Raw genomic sequence first — 23,124 nt, 5'->3', positions numbered from 1 at the left:
AATTACACACATAACAACTAGATGACCAATGCTTCCTATGCTTCTATCCAACTTCTTGCCTGATGCATTTCCCTTCCCTACGAATGCCCATCCTGTAACACCCCCATTTATTTAAGAGCCTTTAGCAAGACATTCCCAATAAATAAAGGTGTTACCATCTCAGTTGCCTGAGGTAGTAAGTATAAAGATAAACAATTACCAAGTACTTTAAGACGATATAAATTAAAGTGCCTCAAAAGATTATTATTACAAAATTCCAACGAGATGATTAAATATTACAAAGTACGTTTAAAATAACTGCAGCGGAAATAAAATAACTAGTGTCTGAATGAATTAAGGCGATCTCTAGACTCAGGTGATAATCTCGACCCAAGCTCCCCCTTTAAGCATCCAGTACTTCTCACAAGCTAACCTGAAATCAATCTGCTCCCCAATATTTGGTTCATCACAGGTGTTCACGAATACACAGTCAACCACGAGGTTGAGTAGGATAACTAAACAACAACAATAATAATATAGTAACCTGCAATACGATACAATCAAGAAGCTCAACCAAGACCGTCACACACGGCTCGACCATGTGCCTCATCACACGCCACAACCATCACCACGCAATTGACACCACACAGTGTATTGCTCAGGTCCATGGCACCTTCCGAACACCGTCGTGCCTGGCCGACCAAAACCGTACAGTACCACGGCTCTTCCACATCCCCGTGCATGACCGACCAAATAATCTCATAGCATTGCCAATTCTCTTTCACAAAACCAGCCAACAATAGAGCACCAACCAACAACGATAACAATATGATTATGAGATACGCAAGGCACTAATTATATCAATATGCTCAACACAACAATTACGACGATATGCTCAACACAACAATTACAACAAATCTATCTTTAACCATCATCAATTACAAAATAATATAGTTGAGTAGTTAACCTACCTTTAACAAATTCTTCTCAAACAATCAAATAATCAAAAAGCCTCTTCCATAAAATCACCACCTAAACAACAATTAAATTATATATAATTATTAACTAATCTTATTAATGAATTTAGGATGTAAACTACCCAAAATAAACCCGCAAAAATCGTCACAAGCGCACCCCCATGTCACGGCTGACCTGACGGTGGTCAGCCCGTCGGTCAACGTCCCCCACCATGGTCACGGTGGTCAGCGGCTCACGGGTATGGGTCAAGGTCAACGTAAATAATTGGTGTGAAGCGATAAAATAACTTACCACAAATAAATTGCGCGAGATGAAAAATCCTCCTTAGGGTTGTCTCACAAAAGCTCTCCTCACAATTATGTATGAGTTTATGAAGTAGAATAAATATGATGTTAAGGCATATGGTAGGTATTTATATTAATTGGTAGATGGAGATGGAAGATTCTAGGAAGGTGCTTTTAATATTAAACTAATAAAAATATCTAGTGCATAGATAACACCCAAACCACATACCACCTCCCCCTACCATTCGGTCCAACTCGTGACCATACACGGTCCAACCCCATGTCCGTCTTATTTGTTTAACTTGTTTTTCTTTTCTTTTTACGACCATAACTTTTTATTTATTCACATCTTATAAATATAAATTATTAATTATTATTAATTAAAAATGCAGAGTATTACAGTCTTCCCTCCTTAAAAAAGAACTTCGTCCTGAAGTTCTTCCCTCCTTAAAAAAGAACTTCGTCCCGAAGTTCACCATACGTCACTACCCGAACTAAGCAATGAAATGATAAACAACACACACTTAGTTAAATTACTATCACAAATGACCAAAAATTAACGCGGTGCGATATTCTACCCCCATAAAAGAAAAGGTTACGTCCTCGTAACCAACATACCTTACGCAAACAAATGAGGATACTTATCCTTTATCTCAGCTTCAACTTCCCAAGTAGCTTCCCCTACATTATGATTAGACCATAATTAAGACTTTCACCAAAGAAATCTCACTATTTCTTGTCTTTCTCACCTTTCTGTCCAAAATTTTATTAGCCACCTCCACATAAGACAAATTCTCATCCATCTCAACTGTCTCAGCTGCTAACACGTGAGTAGGATCACTCACATATTTCCTCAACTGTGAAACATGAAAAACATTATGTACTTTTGTCAAGGCTGGTGGTAGTGCAAGACGATATGCAACTTCCCCAACTCTATCTAAAATCTCATAAGGTCCAATGTACTTCTGACTCAGCTTTCCTTTCTTGCCAAACCGCATTACTCCCTTCATTGGTGACACTTTCAGTAACACTTTGTCTCCCACAGCAAACTCAATCTCACTCCTCTTCAAATCTGCATAACTTTTCTGTCCATCTTGTGCAGCTCTCATCTTCTGTCTAATTACATGTACTTGTTCAACCATCTGCTGGATCAACTCAGGCCCTAGTGTCACAGCATCAGTGTCGTTGTCCCAAAAAAATGGACTCTTACACTTCCTTCCATACAAAGCCTCAAAAGGTGTCATATCAATGCTAGCATGATAACTGTTATTATAAGAAAACTCTATCAAGTCTAACCTTTCTTCCCATGAACCTCCAAACTCCAAGACACAAGCTCTCAACATATCCTCTAAAGTCTGAATAGTCCTCTCAGTCTGTCCATCTGTAGCTGGATGAAATGCAGTGCTTATCTTCAAAGTCGTACCCATACACTCTTGCAACTCTTGCAACTCTTGCAACTCTTGCCAGAACTTAGAAATAAACCATGAATCATGATCAGAAACAATATCCTTTGGAATCCTATGTAATTTCACAATATTATTCACATAAGCTTTAGCCAATTCAGCCTTACTCCAAGTATCTTTCATAGGAATAAAGTGCGCTGTCTTAGTCAGACGATCTACTATCACCCAAATCATATTATTGCCCTTCTGAGTACGAGGCAACCCAACAATAAAATCCATAGAAACACTCTCCCACTTCCACTCAGGCACATCTAAAGACTGTACCTTACCCCGTGGTCTCTTATGCTCACCTTTCACCCTCTGACAAACAAGACATCTAGAAACAAACTCAGCAACTTCCTTCTTCATCCCAGGCCACCAAAATGTTTTCTTCAAATCTTTATATAACTTGTCCCCTCCAGGATGCACAGAATATGGTGTAGAATGTGCTTCTGTCAAAATATTTCTTTTCAATTCCTCATCATCAGGTACACATCATCTCCCATCGAACCTCAAACCACCATCTATCCCCACGACAAACCGTGACGGCACGCCCTCCACCACGGCCGTGCGCCACTTCTCCACTTTCTGGTCTCATTTCTGCTTCTCTCTGAATAGCCAAATCCCTAACTGAATCCCCTTTCCTTATCACACAAATTCCCATTTTCTCCAACTCATCTTGCAACTTCACATGTGACATAGCCGAACACAAAGCATGAACCGACTTTCTACTTAAGGCATCTGCCACCATATTAGCCTTCCCCTCATGGTAAACTATCTCCATATCATAATCTCCAATCAACTCTATCCGCCTCCTCTGTCTCATATTAAGTTCTTTTTAGGTATAAATATATTTGAGACTCTTATGATCCGAAAATACTTTAAAAGTAGTTCCATATAAATAATGCCTCCATAACTTAAGCGCAAACCCAACCGCCCCTAGTTCCAGATCGTGCGTCAGATAATTCTCTTCATATGGTTTCAACTGTCTCGAAGCGTAAGCTATCACTTTCCCTCTTTGCATTAGCACACACCCTAATCCATTCTTTGAAGCATCAATATATACCTCAAAATCCTCACTCCCTTAAGGTAAAGCTAAGATAGGAGCTGTGGTCAAGCGCTCCTTCAAGGTTAGAAAAGCCGTCTGATAACTCTCATCCCACTTAAACATGTTCTCCTTCCTCATCAAGGCTGTCAAAGACTTGGCTATCTTAGGGAAATCTTTCACAAACCTCCTATAGTAGCCAGCAAACCCTAGAAAATTCCTCACATCTGCCACGTTTTTCGGTCTCTCCCAATTAGACACTGCCTCGATTTTACCTGGATCAACTGACACTCCCTCCTTTAATACCACATGTCCCAAAAATGCTACCTTATCCAACCAAAATTCACACTTACTCAACTTAGCATATAAATCATTCTCCCTCAAGGTCTGTAACACAATCCTCAAATGATTCTCATGCTCCTCTTTATCCTTAGAGTACACCAATATATCATCAATAAAGACAACGACAAACTGATCAAGGTAAGGACTAAACACTCTATTCATCAATCCATAAACACTACAGGTGCATTAGTTAAACCAATAGACATAACTATAAACTCGTAGTGTCCATACCTCGTCCTAAAGGCAGTCTTAGGTACATCCTCTTCCTTAACTCTCAATTGATGGTAACCCGGCCTTAGGTCAATCTTAGAGAAAACTCCAGCTCCACTTAGCTGATCAAATAAATCATCAATTCGAGGCAAAGGGTACCTATTCTTAATCATCACATTATTCAACTCTTTGTAATCTATACACAATCTCATGCTCCCATCCTTTTTCTTAACAAATAAAACTGGTGCGCCCCAGGGTGACACACTTGGCCTCACATAACCCTTCTCCAGCAACTCTTCCAACTGCTTCTTTAACTCCTCCAACTCCTTAGGTCCCATTCTATAAGGTGCTTTAGAAATAGGGTCCGTCCCAGGTTTCAACTCAATATTAAAATCCACATCTCTCTTTGGAGGTAAACCTGGAATCTCTTATGGAAACACATCCTGGAACTCACTCACCACTGGAATCTCGTTTGCGCCCTTCACTATCTCACGCAGGTCCCTTAAGTGACATAAAATCAACTCTTCTCCCTTCCTCAAACACGACTTCAAGGTAATTGTTGATATAAGTCTCACCTTTGGTCTTACCACAAATCCCCTATAAGACACTCTTACTCCCTTCAGTCTCTTCAAAGATACTTTCTTTTGATGACAATCTATAAAGGCTCTATTTTACTCAACCAATCCATTCCCAAAATAATCTCAAAACCACCCAAAGGAAATTCTATTACGTCCATAGAAAACAAAACCACGCCGATAAGAATATTTACGTTTTTATATGCATTGGTACAAGATATCGACTCCCCAGAAGGTATTGTTACTTCATCTTTTATTACTACTAGGTCAACCAATCCCAACACCTTAACATGGTCACTTGATATAAACGAATGGGTCGCTCCCGAATCAAATAAAACATAAGATGGTTTAGAGTTGGTTAGAAAAGTACCCGAAACCACATGTGCATCTCCCCCAACAGCCTCTTTCCCCATCATGAATAACTTGCCACTGTTTTTAGCGCCGCCTTGCAATGTAGATGCCGACGCCGTCCCCTGCTTTGCGGTGCCATTTGGGTTCCCTCCATTTCCATTGCCTTGATTGTTGTTGAAGTGGTTTTGAAAATTGTTGTTATTGTTATAGCTCCTCTGGTTATTCCATGATCCATTAAAACGATTGCTTCCATAGCTAGGTGCTGGTATCCTGAATCCGTTAGAAGTTCCACCACCAAAATTCCATTCATATTATTCCTCCTTATGACCAAATCTACCACATCCGTAACACTGCGTCTTGTTTGCACCACCCGCTCCACTTGTCACTCCACTGCGGCCGAAACCGCCACCACTCACGGCTCCAGCGACAGAAAACGAACGGTCCTGATTGTAATTCTGCTTCTTGTTTCCTCCATCTCCTTCACTAGTAGTCTCTACCTTTCTATTTTCACCCTTGTCTTTCTTTTTCTCCTTTACCATGTCAGCAATTCTCCCAGCATGTCCAGCTCTTTGGTATACTTCCTCTCTGTACTTGGCTCTCCAAATTTGCAAGCCTCTTTTTGATACGCGTAGTTAAGCCCCTCTCAAACCTCAAAGCCAACACCTCATCCCCATAGTTCAAGTCCGACACATACTCAGCTAACTCCATGAATCTGTTATGATAGTCTTCTATTGTCATCTACTCTATCATCTTAAATGCATCAAACTCTGACCTCATTCTACTCCTAACATGTTCTGGTACAAACGTGCCCCTCTAGGTATCCTTAAAGCCTTTCCATGAAACAAAAGGTTCATCACTCTCCCTCCAAACTTCCCTTATCACTGCTTTACTGCGATTCCACCACAACCCAGCCTTTCCTTTAAAGTAGTGAGCAGCTTGATCTACTTGCATCTCCTCAGGGCAGTTCAACAGTTCAAAGAGATTGTCAAACTCCCTGCACCAATCTCCCAGCAATGACGGTTCACCTAATTCATCATACTTCCATCGGATTATGACGAGCAATGGCAGCACTCATCTTGGCAGGATCCATCGTTGCAGTCTTCGATTCCAACGCAACAGTCAAAGTATCATTAGTTGCAATGAGCCTATCAATCTCTTCTTGTGACATAGTTGTGGATGTAGCTCTTTTTGGTGCCATTTGGGTTCTAATAAGAATAAAAAAGAAACATAAGTTTCCGTTCTAAAGAAGTTTGTGGTATTAAGGTAGAAGATAAAATTCCTGCATACAAAAGAATGTGTGATTGGTCGAGCTGTCCTTACTTCCCCGACCAACCATCGTGACACTCGACCCCACGACCTTCCTCTTCCTTTTTCCCAAATTAATTATTCTTGATACATGTTTAATCTTTAATTCATGCAATTTCATAATTCTATGCTTAAAGGTTCAGAGCAACATATACCGCATATCTCTAGCTAGACATGAAATTTTACTAAACATACATGTAATTCACGCATATACAACCGATTCATATAAAGATATAATAATTCAACTATTCATATTTCTACATCTCATGCCACTTATGATATGTCTGAAGAAAAAGTAGATCTATATACTAACATATTCATATATGTTTTTAATTTAATTTGTCATAAAATTAAATATGAATTTTATGCATGCAAACAAATGAGCAAAATAGAGGAGAAATCATGTTCTTACATTGGATGTTTCGGATTATGGGCACAAGAGAGATCACCTTTCTCTCTTGTTCTTGTGCTATCCTTTAATGGAAGAACCAAGATCCAAGTATAGGATCTCTCCCTAAGCTTAATACCCAAGGCTTTCTCTTAATAAAATTAATATTATAGGAACTAGTACAATATTAATTTAGTAGAAAATTGATCCAAAATATTATATAACACTTGAATATTTCGGTTTATAGAGAGAAGAAGAGGAGAATTATTTTTCTCTCTAGAATTCTAATTTTTGGAAGAGTGATTGAATGAATTAGATTTACAACATTTTGTATGTTATTAGGTTAATGAGATGAAAAACCATAATGGTTTTCTCTTCTCAAAAACCGGGTGGAAGGGGGGCTTTTGGGGGAGCCAATGTGTCACGGTCCGCTACTTTTGCCGGACCGTGGCGCGCACCCTTGCCCGTCTCAAGGCAAGATGCAAGCGACAAGGATCTACGTACTAGTGGGGGAGCCAATGCATGCACACATTTGTCTTCACAATGTTTAATAGGGTTGCATGGCTAGGCAATTAGGTAATCATTGTGTTTACTAATAAATGAAACAACACAATATTAGCCTAATACCCCTTTAATTTCGGTACAATTATAATATGGAGTCCATATTATTTTTGTCAATTTCTCAATATGTAACATGTCACATGTTACATAAAATTGCTATGTATTTTTAACATATTAAAAATCAACGTATTAATAAAAATACGTCATATACAAAAATCGACTTAGTAATTTCATAATTACTTGTATCAAAATATTTTACCATTTATAAATCACGACAGATTGTATTTATAATAATTCATTCAATTTTCGATTGTTTCTTTAAACAATAATTTCATCCGAGTAATGATACAATTCGATTACTCAGACCGTATCTCATTTAATCACATTTCAATATGATACGTAAATTTTACTTCCAAAATTGTCCGTCAATTTTCAAGTAATTTAATTAACTCGTAACGTTATACGATCAATTAAATAATCATTTAAGAGTGTTGCCCTATAGGTATGACCTAGGGGGTCAATTGATCACCACCGTCGCACGACAGTAATGTCAAACTCTAGTTAGCCAATCATTACCGATATATGTTGACCAGGTTGTGACAAGAAACAATATTACTTCCCAATTGTATTCTTTATAATGAGATTTAAACATGTGATCATCATGATCAACAGTCGTGATCGCATTATTGTCGGAGGACACATATTCCAACAATCTCCCACTTGTCCTCGACAAGTGTGCGTCACCAATTCTCTTGTCCTATTACTATCTCCCACTCAATGCAAGGTGTCTTTCAGGTCGTACTTGCAAGTGATCATATCGAGAGTGGTTTCCTCGATCTGGAGAATAACTGATTGACCGGACTTATCTATCATAGATACTTTCCGAGCGTGGCCACGCATTTCCAGTTCATTACTCCTCGAGTGGCCCTGAGATATTGTTATAACCCTGAATAGGGGTGGACAATTCTTATCGCACTCATTCCCTTCGACTAGACACAGTCATCATAACCCAAAATATGCCCATTTGACCCCATTTACGAAGGTCGTAGTAACACAAATCAAAGTTAATCTGAAACTGTGCCATCTTAGGCGAATAGTCTTTTAGTCAAAAGAATCGACTCATTTGAATACTATAGTAGCTCTCGCCACGACCAGGCTATATAAATTTGCCAAAACTCTATAAGCGGTCATTAGGCCCGACAAAATGTTCCTAACATGCACTATGTGATCGACTAGTCATCTCACATGACTCTATGGCACTTGAACTTGCCATCAATCGCATCACACTCTAGTCACTTCGAGACGTCACCTCATATAAGTAACTATGGGCAAATACAATGTTAATCCATGTTCACTTTAACGGGGTTCAATTGTCTCTACAACCCGTTTGGATATAACAAAGTACATGGTGAGTTAATAATAACTCCAACGACAAATGTCAACATCACACTCGGGTAGTCAATATCATATTACAACCTTGTGATGTATATCGTAAGTGTAAACACTTATTGATTGCAATAGAAGTTTAACATGCCATGTGCCCATGTGTTCAAACTTCTTACACTTGCATTTTCCTTTACATTCATGTTCTCTCTCATAGCATGAACTTACCAAGTACACATCAAGGTTCCCGACCTTGGTTTCGGTTCTTTAACTTGAAAGAACTTTCTTATCGACTATCACATAACGAACAAATTTGTGATGAATGATATAACTTGTACTGATCAAGTACTTCATCCACACACAATGCACTAGGTATATGTTCTGTAGAGTCTTGCAACAATTTGCCAAGACGATTGGCGTAGCACTTCTCACAAGTCCTAGCATAGTTAGGAAAGATTAGTTTTGAGTAACTTTTTATTCAACTAAGTACCTTTCCAAAACTTCCTATTTCTCTTTCTAGCTTGAAAGGTTAAGGATTCTCATAAATCCTTACATGTGCTCGGATTTTCATTAATATGCGCAACCTCTTGACACATATAAGAGCATTCTGACAATCATCGAAATCGCTCATCGGATTCTACTTTGAGAATTCATGACGTTTCTATTGTGGCTTACCAATGAATCATCATGCTCTTATGCATATGATTCACCATTGGATATGTTGCATGATCATTCTAATGGCGGAAACATTAGTTACTAATAATCATGAGATCAACTGTTCATAGGTTCAATGAACGACCATGACTGCTAATGGCAATTCCATTTTCATCTACATGAATAACCTATGTGAATGTTGATACGATGTGTATTTCTTAATACTAATCCAACATCCCTTGATGTAATTGGATTCATCATTGTCCATTTTCATCCAGAATTGAAAACTCAAATGCTTCTTTATGAAAGAAGGTATTAGCTCGTCATTCTTTAATGAGTGATGAGTTGTAAACATTCAAAGGATGATAGCTCCCACTAAATTCCATGTCTTCACATGAGAATTTCTTAACTCCCACTCAATTTCACACATTTCGAAATTGACTTCTCAATCGAAACTTATTCAAGAATTGAAATATAAATTGCATTGCCAAGTTACTAAGATAAAACCATATATGTTCCCATCATATCCTTTCAAAATACCCATTTTGAAGTGGTCTCATCTTAACTTTACGGAAAGAGATTTTTAAATCTCCAACACACTCATGTCATAATGATGTGTAGCAATGTCATTATTCAAATATAAATAATATCTAGAATACGTCCTTCGAAATACCCTTTCGGAAGGAGGTTTAACCATTTCATAATGAGGTTAAGCAATGACATTTGCGTGGTTAAAACTTTGGCCATTGAAGATATCGGTATATCAATCTTTGCAACTCGATTATAACTAGTATGTTACTTTGATTCATTTAGGCTCTTAAGTAAATCTCAAGGTTGAAACTATTGGTCAAAATTTTCATAAACTTAGTCAAAAACTTGTTAAGACTTTACATTAGTCATTTCTTCCAAAAACTTTGTTTTGGTGTCCTCACGTAGTTATCTCAAGAATATGTTCTTTCGATTACTTCACTTGGTCTCTTTAGTCATATAGAACTTATTTGAGACCATAGATCTCATCTATTCGGTATACTATGTAAATAGGTATACCCTCATTCAAATCATTCTCTCTTGTGTAGATCTTCATTTACACAAGTACACAATTTTATCTTGCCTTGTGTGTTGTTGTGTCCTCATTTTTCTCCCACTCTATCTTTAGAATAAATACACTATAGATTCAAAGATAGCATATGAGACACAAATAATGATGTTGAAGTATAAGGAGAACTATCTCATAGATAGACTAATAGTTATAGATTTCATATGTATACTTGGTGATTGACATACCTTTAAGAGAGTTCATAGACTCAAAATCGCTTTATAAATGATCATACACAAGCCTTAAGCATGTGGACATATAATGAAACCCGTCATTATATTTGTCTATTAGATCACTTTAAGCGAATAATCTTATGTTTCTAAGAGTAAGCATTTAAAGATGAATTTTAGAACAAAAAGGATAAATGATAAAACGGGTGACTTGGGTTGCAAACCAAGTCACCATTATCCAAAATACAACCCATTATCCAAAATACCTTTCCATGTCGAACACGGAAACTTAAGGTTCTAAAATCCAAAACATAATTTAAAGTAAGACAATGAAAAGCAAAGCTCCATGAAAGCTATCCCTAGCTTCTTGATGGTTTCTCATGCTTGCTTTTCCTTTCCCTTGTCTGTGCTTGGTGGAGGCCCTATTTACAATAAAAAGGGAGATACATTATCACAACTTTGCATCATAATACCATAGTTGAATTAGAAACATAAAAGAAAGATAGTCATTTACCTACTGGAGTGATCTTTCCAAATTTTAATATCACCAAGGTATTTGGAACAATTTCTTTTCCAATGTCCCATACCATTACAATAATGGCATTTATCAAGAGGACCCTTCTTGATCTTTGAGGTGCTAGCTTCACAAGTCTTAGCTTTGGTGAATGTGGGAGCTTGCTTCTTGCCCTTTCTCCCATTCTTCTTGAACTTCCCCTTACTCTTAGTGCTTATGTTAAGCACATCCTTGGGAGGGTTCACGTTTAACCCCATGTCCCTCTCGGCTTACACAAGTAACTTGTGCAACTCCTCAAGAGACACATCCTTGTCTTGCATGTTAAAATTCACCCGGAATTGAACATACGCTTTCACTTTAGACAAGGAGTGTAGAATCCTATCTACAATGAGTTCTTTGGGGATTTCAACCTTTTGAATTTTCAAGGTCTCGACAAGCTCCATAAGTTTGAGCACATGAGGGCTAACCTTTTGGCCCTCTTTGAAGTCGAGATCAAAGAATGACGCGGCCGCCTCATATTGGACGATCCGCGGAGTTTGTGAAAACATGGTCACAAGTTTGGAGTAAATCTCATTAGCATTGCCCATTTTAAAGGCTCTCCTTTGGAGGTCCGCCTCCATCGCAAATATCAAGACATTTTTCATTGCGGCGGACTCCTTTTGGTAAGCCTCATATGCTTCCCTAGTGGCGGCGGTCGACCTAGTAGTAGGTTCGGGTGGAGAGGCCTCGGTAAGGTAACGAAGCTTGTCGTCACCTTGGGCGGCCAATTTGAGTTGGGCATCCCAATCGGAGAAATTTGACCCATTCTTTTCAAGTTTACATCGATCCATAAAGGATCGGAGCCATGATGAACTAGCGAGAGGTGTGGCGTTTGGAGTTGGTGTTGCCATTTGTTATGAGAAAAGAAGTGGTCTACAAAACAAAATATAAGGAGTGAAACAAATGTCGTTTTAACAATAATACTCGTAAAAATGTATGATTTAAACAAGTTTTATGCATTTTTCTAGTGACCTCTACCCAACTAGATAAATGATTCCAAGACCCAAATTCATATCGACTTAGGCACGGGGTAGCCGATGAAACCTTTATCAATATAACTCGGTGGATTAACTTTTTAATCGATTCTACTTTTAGAACTCTTGGTCGATAAACTTACTCTAATGTTTATCTATAGCCCAAAACACATCAACAAGGGCACGGGGTAGCCGATGAAACCCTTATCAATTACTTTTGTTGAGTTTAATCCAAATTTCGAATAAATGTGTCCATTATCCAAACCCACATCAACTTAGGCACGGGGTAGCCGATGAAACCCTTATCAACATGAATTCGGTGGATTAGACATTTATCACCCACTTCCCCTACGTAACAAGGTTTGTACCCCGGGGTAGCCGAGTGCACTCCCTCGCGAAATAGGTTTTCATGGTTTCTACTATTTGGTAAGGCTATGTCTCAATTAATTGTTTTAGCGAGAGGTCATGTCAATTTATTATCTATCACGTTTTAAGTGAACTAAAGCGGTGAACTACGATAATTCTAATTGACACGGTCGATAAACTCGATAAAAGAAAATGCATGTTTTAGTTATGGCGATTTAGCGATGCATGCGACATAAAATAAAATGCAAGCATAAAAATAAATAAATAAATCCTAGTATGGACTATCCTAAAATAGAAAAACTATTTAACTATTATAAATTCGGAAACCAACTCCATTGGTCCCTTGAACTTCGGTTGTGGCACGCATCTCGAGGTAACACCGTCTTTATGTATCATCATTCTTGAAGAAATCCGTCTTTGGGAACTCCGGAATGAATTAAAATTACATAATAAATTACATAATTTCCTATTATACATTTGTAACTAAAATAAAATAAATCTATTAAATTACAAAACGGTGATACAAGATCACAATAAAATTACAACCGAATCGATATTCCCATACATTTCGGGAAATACCAATTAAAATCTAAGGCCATACTAAGTAAAATTACATAATTCAAAGATTACATAAATTAAAATTATGACAATCATAAAGAAAATGCAGCATTATAATATGTATGAACATGCTCAATTTATGCTAAATCGCCTTTAATTATCCAATATCGTATATTACTCGGTTTTTACGGATTTGCGTGATTTCAACATTTTATAATCACAAAAATTACATAAATTCATATTTATGCATAAGTTAATTACCCTAACATCTTAGGATTCAAAATTTAGTCTTCACTAATTATTTGACCATAATTAACTCATATTTATAAAATTGTTCATTAATGGACTAAAAATTACAAAAATAAGCTATAAACTTCAATTAAATCACAAAATTTCAAATAAATTCAAAATTTGAAATTTAAACTCATGTACATTCTGGAAAAATACCATGACACTCATAATGTTCAAAATATTAGGTTAAAAAATTTCGACATTTTTCCGGAAAAACAATGTTGCGGTTTATCGATTTTTTAATAAAATAATCATAAAAACATGGAAAAATTATATTCATTAACTTTTCAATTTTAGATCTGAAAAAGATAATAAAAAGCAACATTAGACGTTTTTCCTAAGTCATAGATTATGTTTTATTAATTTTTCACTAATAATGTCACTATTTATGCTATTTTTCTTCAAAAATCCATAAATCATGCAAAAAGACTTCTTTATAGCCAATTATTTTACACACATCTTGTAAAATTGCATGTGACAACATATTAAATTTCTATGACCAGATTCGAAATTTAACTCATATTAACCTATTTTTCACCTAAATCCGAATTTAATAATGAAAAATCCATTTTTCGAGCATAACAAGTCCAAAAATTATGAAAATTTACAGGTTATCTCAAAATAATATATGTGACAACATATCCAAAAATCACTGGAAAATTCGAAGTATAGCTAATTTTAGACCGAAAATGACATTTTTACTCATAAAATCATATTTAAATGCCATTATTGTATAATATGAACAATAAAAATCCGTAAAATTAACCAAAATATCCTAAAATATTTTAGGACCAGAAATATTAATATGCATGAATTAATTTCGTGATATATCATAATAACACAAATTTTACAAGTTTTATATGTTATTCTTATAACTCGGAAAAACTTTTAACCGATTTACATGCAAACAACCATGGCTCTGATACCAATTGAAGGAAAAGTAGATCTATATACTAACATATTCATATATGTTTTTAATTTAATTTGTCATAAAATTAAATATGGATTTTATGCATGCAAACAAATGAGCAAAATAGAGGAGAAATCATGTTCTTACATTGGATGTTTCGGATTATGGGCACAAGAGAGATCACCTTTCTCTCTTGTTCTTGTGCTATCCTTTAATGGAAGAACCAAGATCCAAGTATAGGATCTCTCCCTAAGCTTAATACCCAAGGCTTTCTCTTAATAAAATTAATATTATAGGAACTAGTACAATATTAATTTAGTAGAAAATTGATCCAAAATATTATATAACACTTGAATATTTCGGTTTATAGAGAGAAGAAGAGGAGAATTATTTTTCTCTCTAGAATTCTAATTTTTGGAAGAGTGATTGAATGAATTAGATTTACAACATTTTGTATGTTATTAGGTTAATGAGATGAAAAACCATAATGGTTTTCTCTTCTCAAAAACCGGGTGGAAGGGGGGCTTTTGGGGGAGCCAATGTGTCACGGTCCGCTACTTTTGCCGGACCGTGGCACGCACCCTTGCCCGTCTCAAGGCAAGATGCAAGCGACAAGGATCTACGTACTAGTGAGGGATCGCCCACTAGCACGATACTCGGGTCTCGGGTCGGTGTGTGTCGGGAATCCTAGTCACGATTATCAAGTCCGACACACGAAAGCAATAAAAGTAAGCAATACGATTATTGAAAGCAAGCAACAAGCAACAACAAGCTTTTGGATGAGAAGCGGTTTTTCATTGACTAGCACCTCTCAAAGAGGGAAATTTGATTATTTGGTCCTGGTAGCAGGATACATTGAATTTACAAGTTTAGTTCAGAATAGCGATATACCTATTTATGGAAACCTATTCTAAAACTACTAAGAAAATACTTACTACAAATGTACAAGGAAAATGAAATTACATAAGCATAAAATAAACCTAAGGGTTCAAGTGTGCGGATCGTCACACTCTCCCCCACCTACTCTGTTGCCGCCCTCGGCAACACAAAAAATCTTGAATGGTGCTTCAGTGAGACATCCTCGGTGAGCTCTGACCGTCCATGCAGTGTTGGGGATTGGCTTGTACCACTCGGCTTGAATGTGCGCTTCGTCCCAAACAATGACTGGCCTCTTCGTCCCTTCAAGGATAGGCTGGAGTTCCTTGACATAGAAGCTGCCGAACATCATGTTCTCCAAGTCCACCACGTGCTCCTTGTCTCTCGGGAACGCCCACTTTGCCGCTGCTTGAAAAGTGCTCTCTCGGGCTTTCTCCAAGTACTGGCTCCAACGGACCTTCACTTTGTCTCTCCTCACTTCAGCACCTGCATTCAAGGGAATGTGAGATCTCCAGGACGCCGAATCAACATTTCGGCGCGGCCCCCTGATGGTACGAGGCCTTCTCTCTTGGGTCGACTGACCCGCAAACCAGGACGTCGATTCAACACATCGACGCGGCCCCCTGATGGTACGAGGCCTACTTCTTTGGGCATCTCGGCCCTCATTGTCTACTACTCGGTGAGGGGGTAGACTCTTCTTTCGTCCCCCAGGCCACTTAGCATCGTAGTTAGCCTGGGTCTTGTTCGCCCTCGGCTTCACCGAACCTTTAGGCATTCTCCAAGGTCGCATCCCTTGTTTCGGCGTCGGTATCACCCTCATAGCCGAAATTCGATGCTGCCCCTTGTCTTCGTCGCTGTCTACCGTCTTCACTACGATAGACCCCATTAGTAGCATCGATCCGTCACTCGGTTTCAATACCACCAATGCTTTCTGAAAGAACTGCATCCCGAGTACTAACTTGAAGTCATCCAGCGGAACGGTGGTGAAGTCGAGCTCCCCCGCCCACTCACCCACTTGGACCGCGACCTTCTTAGCCACTCCTTGGACGCGTCTCATTTTCCCATTGACCGGCTTCAGGCAGCTGTTAGCATCCCGCAAAACTAGCCCCAACCGATCAGCTTCTTCTTTCGTAACAAAGTTGTGGGAGGCACCCGAGTCGATCAAAGCTCGTGCGTGCTTCCCATTCACCATCATGTCCACGTACATGAGCCCGTTGGATTTCTTGGCGGAGGAATCTTCGTATTTCCCCATCGCGCTGATCCGTTGGAGTGAGCCCATCTGTGGTTGGTCTTCATCATCACTCGAGTCTTCGTTACACTCTTGGTGATAGACGGCCAACGCCCCATCAAGACGTTCTTGAGCCCCTTTCGGCATCTTCTTGAACATGGCATTGAACTCCGCTTGGTTCGGACAATCGGCCATCTTGTGAGGACGCTTGCACACAAAACACGCGAACGGTCTCTTCGTTGTGGAAGCAGTAGAGTTTCCCGCCTTCGAAGACGAGCTTGAGGGCGAGTTTGTAGTGCTCGTCGATTGGGCTTGACTTCCTTGCGAGCGGAACCGACTGTTCCCAACGGAAATGGAGCTGTTTTGTGGCCTTTGTCCATTGTACCCACTCGTGACGCACCGGTATTCCCCGTTGGCGCCACCACTCTTGGTGCCTCTCGCTCTCCGTGAAAGTCGAGTAGGCGCTCCGCAGCCGATATGGCCGAAGACGAGTTTTGGGATTCTCGCCTCATGACCTCTTGTTGTGCCCACCTCTTCAACCCGTCAATGAACTCGAATGTCCTATCCGTCTCGGACATTTCGCTAATCTCGAGCATGCGGTGAGAATTCCCTCACATATTCCCGGATTGATTTGGTGTGCTTGATTTCCTTCAGCTTCTTCCGAGCAACAAACTCCGTGTTCTCGGGGTAGAAGTGATCCTTCAAGATCCTCTTGAAGTCGGCCCACGATGTCACCGTAATCGTGCCCGCATCGATTTCCTTGTACCTAGCCCTCCACCACATCTTGGCATCGTCGACTAGATACATGCTTGCCGTGACAACTTCCGCGTCTTCGTCGAGCCCACTTACTCGGAAGTATTGCTCCATATCGAAGATAAAGTTATCCACCGCTTTCGAATCCCTCGCCCCATCGTAGGCACGAGGTGGGGGTGCCTTCACCTTATGGCTCCCCATAGATTTCCCGTCATTGCCCACTGCTTTCACGAGCGTGGCACAAGTGTTCTCTAACATCTCGACCTTTCGGTGCAGATGATTGATCTCTTCCTCCCGATCGTCGGGGATCGCACCACTGATCGCTTGGATGCGGGTGTCCATCCCGTCCACCTTCGTCTCAAGATCACAAACCGTCTTTTGCAACTCCTCGAGGCTCGCAGCCATTCGCATAACGATGCTCTCGAGTTTGGGAAGCTTGACGTCGATTGTGTCCATTAAGGCATCCACTCGGTCCTCGATTGTTTCGCCCATTTTCTCGATCTCGATGAACAAATGCGGCTTGCAGACGCCCGTCCGAAGACCGGGCTCTGATACCAAATGTCACGGTCCGCTACTTTTGCCGGACCGTGGCGCGCACCCTTGCCCGTTTCAAGGCAAGATGCAAGCGACAAGGATCTACGTACTAGTGAGGGATCGCCCACTAGCACGATACTCGGGTCTCGGGTCGGTGTGTGTCGGGAATCCTAGTCACGATTATCAAGTCCGACACACGAAAGCAATAAAAGTAAGCAATACGATTATTGAAAGCAAGCAACAAGCAACAACAAGCTTTTGGATGAGAAGCGGTTTTTCATTGACTAGCACCTCTCAAAGAGGGAAATTTGATTATTTGGTCCTGGTAGCAGGATACATTGAATTTACAAGTTTAGTTCAGAATAGCGATATACCTATTTATGGAAACCTATTCTAAAACTACTAAGAAAATACTTACTACAAATGTACAAGGAAAATGAAATTACATAAGCATAAAATAAACCTAAGGGTTCAAGTGTGCGGATCGTCACACAATGCATGCACACATTTGTCTTCACAATGTTTAATAGGGTTGCATGGCTAGGCAATTAGGTAATCATTGTGTTTACTAATAAATTAAACAACACAATATTAGCCTAATACCCCTTTAATTTCGGTACAATTATAATATGGAGTCCATATTATTTTTGTCAATTTCTCAATATGTAACATGTCACATGTTAGATAAAATTGCTATGTATTTTTAACATATTAAAAATCAACGTATTAATAAAAATACGTCATATACAAAAATCGACTTAGAAATTTCATAATTACTTGTATCAAAATATTTTACCATTTATAAATCACAACAGATTGTATTTATAATAATTCATTCAATTTTCGATTGTTTCTTTAAACAATAATTTCATCCGAGTAATGATACAATTCGATTACTCAGACCGTATCTCATTTAATCACATTTCAATATGATACGTAAATTTTACTTCCAAAATCGTCCGTCAATTTTCAAGTAATTTAATTAACTCGTAACGTTATACGATCAATTAAATAATCAATTAAGAGTGTTGCCCTATAGGTATGACCTAGGGGTCAATCGATCACCACCGTCGCACGACGAGAATGTCAAACTCTAGTCGACCAATCATTACCGATATATGTTGACCAGTTGACAGTAACAATATTACTTCGCAATTGTATTCTTTATAATGAGATTTAAACATGTGATCATCATGATCAACAGTCGTGATCGCATTATTGTCGGAGGACACATATTCCAACAATGTCAACAAAATTTTCATGCGTAATCATGCTACGAGTTAAAACAAGCTCAAAAACAATTTTCAACCAGCCACTGTATTGCCGTCACATAAGCCGCACGCCTATTACCCTTCATCCGTCTCAAAATTTCTTACCTTTTGTTCTCATCCACGCAATTAAATTTAGTGCCCTTCACAACTTCAGGACACAATTTAGTGCCCTTTTCTCCCCTAATGAGTTGAGGCAGAATGTTTTGCATCCTGTTTGCCAACACTTTACTGATAACTTTGTAAATTGTAGAACAACGTGATATAGGTCTAAAATCCTGAACTAACTTAGGAACCTTTTTCTTAGGTAATAAAGATATGAGAGTTGTGTTGGCCTGTTTCAGCAACTTCTTAGTGGTGAAAAAAGTGGTGATTGTATGACAGAAATCATCCTCAATCCTTGACCAAGATTGCATGACAGAAAATTATTATTATTATTATTATTATTATTATTATTATTATTATTGTTGTTGTTGTTGTTGTTGTTGTTGTTAATATTAATATTATTACAATTATTATATTACAGTTACTATTAATTACTATTATTACTATTATTATATCGATCATGATAACGAATGCCCCCGGGGCGATGGATACTATCCATATTAGCGTTATTACACTACCAATTACATAAAAAATATTAGCATGTAAGATTTCGACACTTTTATTAATGTGTTTAATTTCTTCCTCCTCGCCCAATCAAACGTCCATTGAACTGCCAAACCACTCCACCAATTCCAGCCACCACCACGCTCTAGACTTCCATCCCGACCATCACCCATCACCACCATACCCTCGCCACCCTGGTTGCCTCTTTCCGGCGACAGCCACATCCTCTCCTTGTTCTGCGATGATACTCATCCCGCCTAAACAAAACCCGTCGCAAAGATTCCAGCCGCAAACATCAATTCAGTGCTAAAATATTATCACAACCACCATATAAACCACCCATTAAATCAAATCGTCACCTTTTATACCCAAAATAATTGAACCCTAAACACTTTTACGAGTGACTCCGACGGCGAATCCCGAACCAATAGACACCCTAGGAGGGGAATGGTGAACCCTTTTTGGGAAAGGGGTTAAAAAAGGGTTATGGTGGTGGTTGGGCATGGAGGTCATCGGCGGGAATGAGTTAGGCTGGATAATGGACGATCGGAATTTGGGGTTTAATTGGTTGAGGAAGAAGACGTAGATATGTAGAGAGAAGTTTGTTGAGAAAATTGAGGAAAAAAATAAAAAAAGAAGCAAGGAGAGCGTATAAGTTGGGAGATGATGTCACCATGTCAATTATTAGCAACTAAACGAACGCCCGGGGGCGTCTTTTATCATTTACCTTATTATATTACAATCATAATTTATTATTATTATTATTATTATTTTTTTTTTTTTTTTGCAGAAAAGCTTTGGATCTTTTTATTTCACAAAATAAGAATGAAAGTACAAGACCCATGCCACTCTTTCCTACAAAGAAGACCAGAGTGGCCCCCTAAGATGAGAGAAAAAAAACAACAAGAAAAGCCAACAGACAGTTACAACCCTAAACGCCTAGTGACCATACAAACAATTTTAAAGCTAAGATCCTCCGGAGAGGATGCAATCCCCTGAAAAATACGAGAGTTTTGTTCCTTCCAAATATAGTAAATGGCAGCCAAAAAACCAGCATTGTGCAAACTATTCCTCCTGGCCGTAAGAAGAGCATTGACAGTAGCTTGCAGATCAAAGGTGCCTCCCTGAAGATGCAGCCTGACAACAACAATACCCCAAACCTGTGCTGAAAACTCACAGTTAAAGAACAAATGAGTAATATTCTCACATTGTCTTAGACACAGGGAACACCTATTAACCAACATAATCCCTCGAGAAATGAGCTTGTCAATAGAAGGGAGTTTATCATGCAGAGCTAACATCCCAATGAAAGAGTGCTTTGGATGGCAGCCTTTATCATACACCAAGGAAGCCCAGGGAACAACACTACTACGTGGTCTGATAAGCTCATAAATGAGAGAGACATCAAACCTCAGCCGAGAAGTACACCTGGCTAATAAAGCAAGAGCCTGCTCAGGTCCACCAGAAATCTCCAACAGCAACTCCTTCATTTTTATCACATTGTTCCAACACCAAGAGTGAGAGATGCTAGACTGAGCTTGCCAAATATCCTTCCCTTTGAGGATATACTGAGTAACCCAACGAGACCATAAACAACCAGGTTTGAACAGAAGTTTCCAAACCCACTTTGTCATCTGAGCAGAGTTCCAACTGAGAACCTCCTTAATACCCATACCCCCTTCCACCTTGGGAGTGCATAAGAGCTGCCAACTTGTAACGCCCCGTAATTTCGGACCGTTAATATATTTCGAAAATAATTTATTAATCAAATAAAATTTGATATTTAAGTATTTAAAGTAAAAATAATTCAAAGAAATATAATTTTATTATATTTTGAAGAAAAATATTTATTTTGATAGTTTCGAGATGTTTAAAAATAGTTTAAACCGGGTAAAACTTTCTATTTCGAAATAAGGGCGTATCGGGGGGAAAATGACAATTCTTTTGAACATTGGGTAAACGAATTTGGAAATGGGTCGTATGAGTATTCAATTTTCTTGTAATCTCGTGTTTAAAAACTTTGGTCTTGTCGGAATTTGCATTTGACCTACGGTTTTAATTATTATCGAAACGAGTCAAAACCGACTCGAAAAATCCCGACTCAAACCCGCTCTTTCCTTTCTTTCTCTCCTTTCCCGCGGACACCTCTCCCCCTCCCTTCATTTTTCTGATTTTTCTATTCTTCATCCTCATCAACAACTTTCTAAAAAAAAAACACAAAACACCATTTTATCACAAAATCAAGCTAATTTTCGACACAACTCCCTCATTTCTACTCGGATTTTCGCAAAGTTTACATTTTCGGAATCCTCTCGTCGAGATCTACAACCTAGTATGTTTTAATTTCAGTTTTCTTGAAGTTGTTTTAAGACGAATTTTGGTAAATTTCGGTATTTATACTTATATATTGTGTTTTTATTGTTTATTTAGGTGAAGAATTGGAAGACGAGTTTGGGGACTCGTATATTGTCGAGGATAGCGGCTAGTTGTTATTAGGGTTTGGGTTTTAAGGTGCTAATTGCTCATTTTCTAGTTTAAGGTAACATATTTCGAGCTATTCGACGAATAATCGTCACATGCTTTGATTTTTGTATGTTTTTGGTAAATTTTAATTAAGTAGTTAATTTCACATGTTAAAATGATTGCATGCATGTTTAATCCATGTATTTTTGTTAGTTTTAGTTAACAAGTTAGTATTGGGAACGATTAATTATGTTTCAGACGGTCTTTTAATGAACGAAAATGAAAAAAAAGAGGAGTAAGGGTGGCGGCAGCAGGCCCGGCAGCAGCCCGGCAGGCCCACGGCTGGCCCACGGCTGGCTCGGGTCGGCCCGTTGCTTGTTTCGCGGTTTTCCATGCATTGTTCGTCATTTTAGGTTCATTAATTATATAATTAGAATAAGTAATGTATGGGTAAACTTTTGAATTAAATCAAATTAGTAGTAAAAATTATGTTAAAGGTAAAAATTATATTTATTTTGATAGTTGCACATGTTAGTATAGGTTAGAAAATGAAATTGTAAAGATTAGGCTCAGAATGAATTATATAGCGATAATTGTAATGTTTTGTTGATTGTCTTGCCGAAAATCGAGCCTTAGTCCCTTTGATGATGCGATGTCGATTAATTGAGTGATTGACAACCGCAATTTAACCCGCACTGTCCGCAGGGCTCAGGGTTGCGGGTAAAAATTCGGTTGAATGAATTAGATAATCGGCCTTTTTCTTGTTTTAGGCCATTTATTATATCTCTATTTCACATGTGTAGTTAGTTGAATTTAAGTAGCTTCTTATTTTGTAGAAACGGCCCTAGATTCCCTGAAGCCTTTAATATGGTTAATATTGTTAGAACTGGAAATTGGTATTTAATACTTATTGAGGATACTGTTGGATTGTCTGCTGAATAGACGTTTATATAGCCTTTCACATGATAGAATGTTAGC

The 23,124-nt window shown here is 38.5% G+C and overlaps 1 protein-coding gene and 1 long non-coding RNA gene across 2 annotated transcripts; both read right to left on the bottom strand.

Moving 5' to 3' along the window:
* Positions 1-236: 236 nt before the first annotated feature.
* LOC141652408 (uncharacterized) lies at positions 237-1,324 on the bottom strand. Its single transcript, XR_012547197.1, has 3 exons — positions 1,249-1,324; positions 951-1,011; positions 237-423 (listed from the first exon to the last, which is right to left on the bottom strand). It is a non-coding gene; the product is annotated as an uncharacterized LOC141652408 (long non-coding RNA).
* A 19,282-nt stretch (positions 1,325-20,606) lies between these two features.
* LOC141651934 (uncharacterized) lies at positions 20,607-21,356 on the bottom strand. The gene has a single exon (XM_074459624.1). The coding sequence runs from the start codon at positions 21,354-21,356 to the stop codon at positions 20,607-20,609; it is 750 nt and encodes a 249-aa protein (XP_074315725.1).
* Positions 21,357-23,124: the final 1,768 nt, after the last annotated feature.

This window comes from Silene latifolia, chromosome 4 (assembly GCF_048544455.1).
Source record: "Silene latifolia isolate original U9 population chromosome 4, ASM4854445v1, whole genome shotgun sequence".
Lineage (NCBI taxonomy): Eukaryota > Viridiplantae > Streptophyta > Magnoliopsida > Caryophyllales > Caryophyllaceae > Silene > Silene latifolia.
This window is presented reverse-complemented; position numbering and strand designations above follow the sequence as displayed.

Excerpts from the sequence above, each read along its gene's own strand:
- LOC141651934 (XM_074459624.1), bottom strand. The coding sequence starts at position 21,356 with ATGGGTATTAAGGAGGTTCTCAGTTGGAACTCTGCTCAGATGACAAAG.